The 10,208-nt window shown below is 32.4% G+C and overlaps 1 protein-coding gene and 1 long non-coding RNA gene across 2 annotated transcripts; one reads left to right on the top strand and one right to left on the bottom strand.

The window, feature by feature from the left end:
* Window positions 1-249: 249 nt before the first annotated feature.
* On the top strand, window positions 250-3,135 carry LOC114182711 (uncharacterized). Its single transcript, XR_003604171.2, has 4 exons — window positions 250-345; window positions 542-569; window positions 1,776-2,419; window positions 2,609-3,135. It is a non-coding gene; the product is annotated as an uncharacterized LOC114182711 (long non-coding RNA).
* Window positions 3,136-5,981: 2,846 nt separating this feature from the next.
* On the bottom strand, window positions 5,982-6,737 carry LOC146886812 (protein FAR1-RELATED SEQUENCE 5-like). The gene is made up of 2 exons (XM_085671885.1): window positions 6,488-6,737; window positions 5,982-6,403 (listed from the first exon to the last, which is right to left on the bottom strand). Exons 1-2 carry the CDS (start codon window positions 6,735-6,737, stop codon window positions 5,982-5,984), a joined length of 672 nt encoding a protein of 223 aa, XP_085528011.1.
* Between the last annotated feature and the right edge of the window lie 3,471 nt (window positions 6,738-10,208).

The raw sequence follows: 10,208 nt of genomic DNA, 5'->3' as shown, positions 1-10,208 counted from the left end.
TCACATAATAAGGTATAGTTTATTAAAGTACGTGGCAGTGCATGTTAGACCCTCTTTATTGGTTATAATAACGGTGCATTCATTTATTTTTTGAAAAGCCGAAACAAAGAGAAAAAAGAATAAATTTTAATAAGAAGAAGTATGTAGTAGTGCATGTGAGGCCCTTCCTATTGGCTATAGAAACGGTGCATCCATTTTTTTCTTGAAAAACCAAATTTATTTTTTTCTTGAAAAGCCAAAACGAAGAGAAGAAAAGTTGAAATCTAACCTAAATAGAAGAAAACTTTGTTCGTGAGAAGAGGAAGAAAGAGAGAATTGTTTGTACCGTGTTCTTCTTTCTTGAAGGTAAGTTGTGAGATGAATATATGTTTCACTCATTTTTCTTTTTTGTTTCCTATTTTTTTTTTCTTCCTCCTTTCTGTTGGAAGAGAACATCGATGAAAACAGTGGCTACAGATAATGCAAATCATTTCTATCATGCAAATCCATGTTAAAGTTTTTCTTTCTCAAAAATTGTATTCAACAAGGTTTTTTTTGACAGGTATGAAGGTTCAAGGAACCTTCCAAAGGTATCTTCTTTCTCACTATATGTGCTAATTCTACTTTCATCGATTACTACATGTTTTTTCCTTTTTCTGAACTTGATACAGTTTACTTTTTGACAGGTATTAACTATTCATTTTTATATGTTTAGTTAAAGGAAATTTAAAAATAATATTTTTCTTTATCTTCTACTCAAAATGAAGGTCATAATCTAAAAGTTGACATTCTTAATTATATTAATTATGCATTGATGTTTTTTTTAAGTTTGAAATGGTTGTATTATATCCAAATGTTTGCTAATGTTATGATGATAATTTCTTTATATTTTATAGTATTTGTTAGTCAATTTTTTTTAATGTTTTTTATTTGTGTTTCAAATTGATATTTGATATTTCATTCATGAGTTCATTATCAAAAAGGTTTATATTTGTAGATAAAAAATGGGATAAACAACCTTCTAATTCCCTATATTATTATGCCAAGGATGTGATTTTAAATTTATTACAAAAATGCTTAAAGGTTAAGAAAACTGCAAAGTTTTACAATTAAATTATATATATATATATATATATATATATATATATATATATATATATATATATATATATGATTGTCTCACCACCAAATGAAGTTAGTGCAAAAAATTATATATATATATGATTGTCTCACCACCAAATGAAGTTAGTGTAAAAAATTATTAAGCTTCATTTAATGGCTAAGATAACTATGTCATTGATATTATTTAATTTTAATTTTTTTAAGCCTTCTTAATAATAAAGTTTTTTTGTAACAACCTTAAAACTAGATTCCTTGGCATATAGGGGACCCATAAGTTTTTCATCTCATTTTTTTTCTATTTTGTCATTTCTTTATATTCTATAGTGTGTTTCTATATACGAGTTCATCACTAGTGCAAAATAGTGATATAACAACAGGATATAACATCACTTATCACAAAAACAATGTAATTAATTTCGCGGTGGCAATTTTATAAATAATGAGAACTATATCACATCGGTTATTTGTCTAGCCGATGTAATATCCCATTATTTTGAAAATAAAAATAAAAATTATATTAAAACCTCATTTTTTTGTAAATTGAACTAGATACTACATCCATTATCCTGGCTAACGATGTAGCATCACTTCTAATCAAACAGGAAGCGTTTGGCTTTGAACATTTTCACCTTCTTCATTTTCGTGCTCCATTCACTTCTTTGTTTTTCTCCTAGGTTATCTTTGTTTCCTCCATTTGTGCCTCACACACTCCTCCATCGAAGTCGTCATGGATCCTTCATTCGAAGTCGTCATGGACATCACTTTTTCCCATTCGAACCCCTTACCTCGCTGTTGTTAGACTTACTTTTCCGCCACGGCGCACACCGTTGTTTGCTTACCAGTTCCACTGTCTCATAGATCAAGTCACACTATCTCAGATCCAATCGCACCGCCAAGGAGTCTTGGGTCTCAATCGCACTGCGCGTTGCTCCGAGTAGGTGGTTTTATAAAAGCCCTCCATCCCAATTGAGACGCCCACAAATCCGAGGAGGACCAAGACACTGGCTCATGACACCCTATCTTCGAGCCTCCCGCCGAAGACCCCCAACCTCTCTCAAAATATGATGTCATCTATAACTCCGTTGTCAACAAGCTCGTGTCTGGTAGCCCCGCTCTCATTGAAGACGACACCATAGAGATTATTGTCGCAGTGGAGATTGGCCACTCGTCGCACAATCAGTTCTAGGGTTTATTTGGGAAATGTGGTCTTGTGAGAGAGGGAAGCAATGGGAAGGCATTTTTATATCACCACTTCATCACTGAGGGTGGCAACATGCAGTCCAAGATAGCTTTGGCTTATAAGTATACACACCAAGACGTGAGTGTGGCTTCTCCCCCTTCGTCCTTCTTTATTTTCTCTTTCATGATTCGTAAAAGGCTATTGAGTGGACCAAAGATTACACTAAAGCAGGATTGTGGTTATATTTCCATTTTATCATTATTTGTCTCATTTTCTTGTATGTGTGTGCAATTGTCCTTGACTTATGATATCATTTGTGAATCACAGGCAAAGACTATTTTAAAGAGGTTGTAGAGAATGACGAGGTAGGGGGCACTATAAATTGGATGTCATGTATCTCAAGAGTATTGGAGTTAAGAAGGATGTTAAGTTGGCTTGCAAGTTCTTTATGGTGACTGCTAACAATGGTCAAACAAAGACGTTTTACCAATTGGATAAGATTTTCCACAATGGTGTTGGGTTCAAGAAGAATATTCACTTGTAAGTTGGTTAATATTCTTTCTTTTGTAAAAGTCTTGGTAAATCTGTGAATTACTATATTCAACAGTTAGTATGCTTTAGGTGTCCATGTAATTCCATTTAATAATGAGTAGTGCATGAATCAATAAATATAAAAAATGAGTTGTTTAATAAAAGAAGAAACTCATCAATTTTTCAGTTCCATATGGAAGAGGGATCTCAAACAATAATGATTATAAATGCTAATAGATCAGAGAAAAAAATGACAAACTTTGAATGCTCGAGCGAGTTGGGGAACAATGTGGTAACATAGTAGTGAAGTGTAATGATTTGGAAGTGAGATAGAGATGTTTCTGGTTCACTAAATTAATGTAATGTATGGAGGGAGATGGTGATTTGATACAATAAATTGTAGTGTGAAATGTATACGGTCTTGGTGGATGTATTTAAATTTAATGAAGATGAGGATGAGTTGTTATTACTAATTAACCAATCACGTGCAGTGTAAAAAAATACATTATTATGATTCTTGCCTAATTTTAATATAATGTAATATAACTTAGAATATTTTTTATGACCCAAATTTTGTTCATCTTTTCTGAAATTGGTTGATCTGCGTGCTTCATCAGAATGTCATCTAAAAATTTGGGCTCACATAGGTATTCTTAAATGTTATTGAATATTGCTTTAATGTGTTTTGATTCCAGAAGAAAGAAATTGATCAAAAGGTTGATTGAAGTTTGATATCGACAATTACGAGATTATTCAATTGTTTGCAATTTGGAATTAATTGTTTATTTTCAGGATATGGTTTAGCATCTAAAAACTAATACTGCATTGAAAAGAAAAAGGTACATATTACATCGGTTTAAAGTCACAACCGATGTAATATAAAATAATTTTTTTAAAACTAATATTCTATATTAAAGCGGTTCTCTTTTAACCGATGTTATATAATATGATATTACATCGGTTCATACCACCGATGTAATATGTTTGCCACTTATTACATCACCTGATACAACATCGGTGAAAAATCCGATGTAATATGCTCAAAAAAACCGATGTAATATATGTTTACTGTACTAGTGCATTTTGGAAATGATTTATATTTATAGGAAAAAATTGAGATAAACAACCTATTAACCCCCTATATTGTTATGTCAAGGAATGTGATTTTAAGTTTATTACGAAAATGCTCATGGTTAAGGAGACTTCAAAAACTTTAGAACTTAATAATATAGAATTAAATAATATTAATTATGTGATTATCTCACCATAAAATGAAGGTTGTGCAAAAAAGTGTGCTATTAAGCTTCATTTGATGTAAAAAGTGTGCAAAAAAGTGTGCAAAAGCTTTAGAATTTAATCATTTAGAAATAAATAATATCAATTATGTGAACGTCTTCTCATTAAATGAAGATAGTGTGTTGTTAAGCTCCATTTGATGGTTAAGATAGTCATGTCATTGGTATTATTTAATTTTAATTTTTTAAAGCCTTCTTAACAATCAGTATTTCCATAATAGTCTTGAAATCAAGTTCCTTGACATTACGATATAGGGGACTAATAGGTTTTTCACCTAAGTTTTCTCTATAAACATAACTCATTTTTCAAAATGAACTCATTGTTACAATATCAATTCAAAACACAAATAAAAAAAACAAAAACATTGAGAATATACTTCTGAGCCTCATCTTCCCTTTCATGAGAATAACGAAACCTAATTCAGGTGCATTAGAATAGTTGAATAAGTAGACTTTAAGAATTATTTTGTAATAGAATAATACATTCATCATTTTAATTTTTTAACTTTCAAAATCTTACCCTTGTTTCCAATAACTCATATTTGATTGTCACAATATTATAACCACTTTTCTCTTTAATATTAGAAAATAACAAATATTGATCATTACAATAGTAAAAATATTAAATGATATAGAATAACAATATATATATATATATATATTAAAACATCGAACAAGAGAATATGAGCTATGTATAATTTATATAGTGAACAATAACATAATTTTTGGACTTATGTCTTTAAACTCGAGTATAATGTGTAGAAAAACTTTTACGTTTCATTTAATTTCTAAAAATATAACAATAGATGAATAAACCATACTTAAAATAATAAAGTACTTAATAACACACATGATCATATGAGAATATTTGTTCACATATCTTATCCAAATGTTACTCTTCTCAAGAACAATGTTTAGTAACATCACTCTTAAATTATATAAATATTTATTTATATTACTCTTAAACTATGTTAGACAAATAATGAGTAAGAAAATGATAAAACTAGGAATATATTTTTTTTATGAAAACTATTGGATGGAATTAATAATGCTTAAAATGACTAATTTAGGACTAAACTATTTATTTAGACTATTCTTTTCTTTTGAAAATGAAAAGTGAATTTAATGAAGCATACACCAAGATGCTAAAGTTGAAGGGAGTAAATAGTTCTCATCATCAAATTTTCTTCTTATCTTTGTAAGAAGAGCATGTATCTAATCCATTCTTTTAAGGAAAATGATAAACTGACTCCATATTCTGACTCCTTTTTTGACTCCATGAGATGGCATGCATAGGTGGCTTTTATTTTTTTAATTAAAATTAATTTTATAAAACCATTTTAGATGTAGACGTGGCATTTACTTGAGGATTTGAACCGTTTCTCTTTTCTACCACGCACTCACTCGAAGTTTCTCTTCTCACCCCCTTCTCTCCGCACAGTCGTAGTTTGTCTTCTAACAGGCAAGGAGTGGTTCGTCTGGCGAAGGGTTTTTTACTCAAAAATTTGAACAATTTCTCTTTTCTCCCGCACACTCACTTGTAGTTTCTCTTCTCACCCCTTTCTCTCCGCGCACTCGTAGTTTCTCTTCTCACTAGCAATGACAATGGTTTTTGGAGTGGTTCATCTGGCGAAGGAAGGTAGCAAAAGACGTTGAGCACAGAAGATAGCACAGTGTGGCGGAATCTCTTTCGCGGCTAAACCTTAAAAGGCTTAGGGTTTGTGGACATGCCTGCCCAGAAATGACATTTCAAATAACAAGGAACCCATCGACGTCTTTCTTCGTAAAGAGTGTAAAGCCATTCATTAAGTTGTAGATCATACTTTTCAATGAATTTTGCCCACCCATTCTCAAAATCTTCAGCATTATCTGACTCATACCAATTGTTTTACACCATGCTTGATTTCCTTGTATTTGGTATATCCCACCAATTTTTCTAGTAGTTTTTTCATGATGTGCCAAAGGCACCAACACTGTCGTGTGTTGGGGAAGACAATTTCAATGGCATTTTGCATGGCCTTGCATTGATTAGTGACAATTCCTTGAGGGGCTTTATTTCCCATGCATCGCAACCAACTTCGAAATAGCCACACAAATGTACAAGTGTCTTCAACACATAAAAGCCCACACCCTAATAAGATTGATTGACCATGATGATTAACACCCACAAATGGTGCAAAAGGCATATCGTACTTATTATTTAAGCATGTGGTGTCGAAGGACACAATGTCACCAAAATCTGCACATGCAGCCCGACTCCTTCCATCTGCCCAAAATATATTGGTTATGTGATTACCTGCATCAACGTCAATTTCAAAAAAGAAGTCTTTGTTCAACTCTCTCATACTGGAAAAGTTGTTTAATAAAGCCTGTCCGTTACCTTCCTTCCCTAAAGCGCGTCGTTGCTGACCAATATAGTTTCTTGCATCTCTTTCGACAAAACGTAAGTTCTCTAACCCCCCTACATCACACACCAAAGAACGAAAGCTCTTGTGAATACGCACATCCGCTTCGTCATTTATGTCAAGGGTTCTTTTGGCTTGCATATTCAACTTCTTATTCCCACAAATTGGTCTTGACTTGGAAGGACTTACGTCATGATTGTGTTCATGGACCACACTGCTAATCATCCATTTATCTTCTCTTCTAACTACAATAATGTGCGCATGACATTGTTTCTTTGTGTGGGTAGTGTCTTCATTTCAGGTGGAATGGAGGACACACACTTTCCCTCCCGCGAACACACTAATTTGAAGTAACATAAATGATTGTCATCGTCTTTTCTCGAAGTTTTGATTCTTGTCCCGAAACCACTTCAAATAGCATATTCTTTGTAAAATTTCTTGACGTCGTTAACACTATCAAAATACATTCCAACACACAGAGAAATGACATCCTTAGAGTGCTTTTCGTTGTCTTATGAATGCCTTCCTCGTGGAAGATAGTTCCACTATCCCTATCTTCTTCTATTAAATTGATGTCCTCCAAACCTATTGCGTTGTTTTCTTGTAAGTAATCCATCTACAAGTAATCCATACAACGCATACTCATCTAATTTCTAATGCAGCAACATACATAGTAGGACAAAGTTACTTTTTATGGTCATTTTAGTAAGTTTCCTTTGAAAACCATACCACAAGACCTTATTATAGATAATATTAAATGCATTCATTTTTTAACAAGGAAAAAATATATATTGAGTTTTAGGTTTTCTAGTTATGTATTCACCTTCAAACAGTACTTACCTCGATTCGTCGGACAAGTTTATATGAAACTTCTTTGTGCAGGTGCAAAATGTTAGGTTCAACATTTATTGCGTTTTGCTATGGTTGGTTTCTCCTGCATTCAAAGCAAATTTCTTTTGAAGAAGGAGGTTGGACGAAGTAAAAGCCATTTAATGATCTCTCTGTGTGATGGGTGAGAAGCAATGTAACAGGGCACACTCTTTCAAAGAAAGCAAAATGAGAAAGCTTTAAATTTGCCATGTTGAAAAAACAATTGAAGGGCATATTGGTCATTTGGGGTTATGTTTTAAAGTCTATAAAAGTTTGCTGATGTTACCAATCCTTCTACTTGAACTACACATATGTAGGTGCATTCTTCAATTATCACACACCACCTTGGTCATTATCTACGTTAAAATATCATTGCCTCACCATTTTTTTTTTGTCTTTCGTTTTAAGTATTAAGTGCAAAAGTGGAAACCACTGTTGGTTGACAAAATGGATCATTGGGAGGCTCTTGCTGTTGATGATTCTGTTTTGAAAGAATTTTTGGAACGGTGCAACGCCAACACCACTTTCATCCCTGGCCCTGCTGGACATGCTCATGCTGTTTTGCTTAACAGAGAGTTAAATGAAACACATAATACACAAGAGTTTTTGAACAACATGGTTGTTGCCAGTCATGCACAAGATTTCTATACCAATGGATGGACATGGGCAAAAAACTTCATCAAACACCACGGTTAGCATTTTTTTTCCTTACTGTAAAACCACTGCTATTGAAGTTTTTATGATAGAATTTTAATTAATTAAAATCACATAATTTCTAAGTTTAGTTTACGATAGAGACATTAAAAATATAACTCCACTATCAAAGAGAAAATCAATGAATAGATTGCCTTTTGTGGCTTATGTTGTCAAAGAATGCAAACCAAACGGCCTTGGGGACATGCTCATCACTATTAAGGTTATTTTTGATGTAGTGATTTTGGTGTAGTCCATTATTTACTTATCGCTTATGTGGAAAATGACTACGTCAAGACCCAACTGATACAGCCAAGGGAAGCCTACACAATAAAGTTCTATCAGATCATGAGTTTGGTAGTAACATTGGTGTTGGCTCTGTATTGTTGTTGAAAGAAGTAATTAAACTATGAAATTATGTCTCTTTATTGTTTTTCGTCTTCATCTACAATTACTTATAAAACTTTATAAATTTTGATTGAATAGGTTGCTATATTCAGACCTTTTGGGTACCTCAACATCACACTTAAGGACATTGTTAAGGCAAATATCTAATCTTGAAACAAATATATGTTTTCTTTATTTCATAGCATGTCTTTAAGTCACACAATATAATAATTTATGACATTAATAGGTTTCAAGTATGACATAAGTCATCCCCAACTAAAGAAGAAGTTAAAGCTTCTATGCTTGTGGTGCGACTTAACTATGTTGTCAAACAAAACGTGGAAGCCAATGCCTATGACAGTATAAATTCCAATCCGAACGCAAATGACAACACAAATATGGAACCCAATTTGCAGCCCAACGTGCAGCCTACTAACACTGCTAATGTGGAGGATATACTACAGCGGATGGTTCCTTCATCCACCAATATTCCATGTTTTGAGGTTGGAGAAAACTCCAAAGTTCAATCTTCTGTTCTGGATAATATATCACTAACGTAACTCATGACTGTTTAATGTCTTCAATTTTTATCCTATTTATTTTTAACTTTTGTGTTTCTGTTGTTAATTTTAATTTTCATGACATTACGTGTTTGGAAGGATCTACTAGATGTATGATATTAAACTTATTTTATGCACTTTGGTATCCATGTAATTCACTGTTAGTTCAACAATAAACGTTGATGATCTTAGTCCACACCTCCTACAGTGCATTGATTTCAACTCAAGAAATATTATATGATTATCTATGTACTATTAACTGTTGACCACCCATAAAAATTTTGCACACCCTCAAAATTTTTAATGTATGAAAAATATTTTAGTATGAACCTCACTTACAGTCAATCACATAAATTGAATAAAATATAATGTAGGATATTGCCCATGATAAAGCTGTGGGAAAATTGTGGTACAAGTGGAACATAACATAGTGCCAACACTCACAATAATAAATGTTTATCAATTAAGTATTAAGTGTTGGCCTACACTAAACATTTTGCACACCTTCCAAATTCGTGGTCCCTGCTAACATATATTCTACGAATAAAAACCTTACCAAACTAGGTGTGTGATAATTGATAAACGAGGAAAAACATCACAACTCTGATAATTTTAAATAGTGACCATTTTGTACACATTCATAATCTAAGGTATTTGGGTAAATGTGTCAATAAGTAGTCCATACTTAATGAAATATAACACCTTAATTGCGTATATGAAACATATTGAACATCAACAAACTTCTTATGGGATAATTCATCCACAACTCCGACATGATATTCTTCTTATCTGTATTCAAATTATATGATGACTCAAGAACTATTAAGTAGTGACCTGGTCCAAAAAATTTGCACATGTAGAAAAAATCTGGTATGAGATTAGAGTAAACTTTTCTGAAGAACATCAATTTTGGTATGGGCTATTTGGTTCGCAAGTTCTACATCACATATTATATATTAAATAGGTGTGTTATAATTGGTAAAACATGAAAGATATGATAACTCTCAGATTTTTAAATGTAGATCAATCATATATTAAGTGTTTGACCTGTGAACAACATCTTGCTCATAATTACTTATTTGTGATCTGTGTGGTAACCAATATTACTAAATTTCTGACCACATACATATTAACTGTTCACCTGCTATAAACTTTATTTGCACTCAATGAAAATTAGGATGAACAA

This window comes from Vigna unguiculata, chromosome 4 (assembly GCF_037176805.1).
Source record: "Vigna unguiculata cultivar grain cowpea cultivar isolate G323 ecotype 2 chromosome 4, ASM3717680v1, whole genome shotgun sequence".
NCBI classification, from domain to species: Eukaryota; Viridiplantae; Streptophyta; class Magnoliopsida; order Fabales; family Fabaceae; genus Vigna; species Vigna unguiculata.
Note: the sequence above shows the minus strand (reverse complement) of the source record. Positions and strands in the feature narration are given on the sequence as shown.

Coding starts and splice junctions, on each gene's coding strand:
- LOC146886812 (XM_085671885.1), bottom strand. CDS start 6,737: ATGATTAGCAGTGTGGTCCATGAACACAATCATGACGTAAGTCCTTCC. Junction 6,404..6,487: donor ACGCGCTTTAGGGAAGGAAG/GTAACGGACAGG, acceptor ACGTTGATGCAG/GTAATCACATAACCAATATA.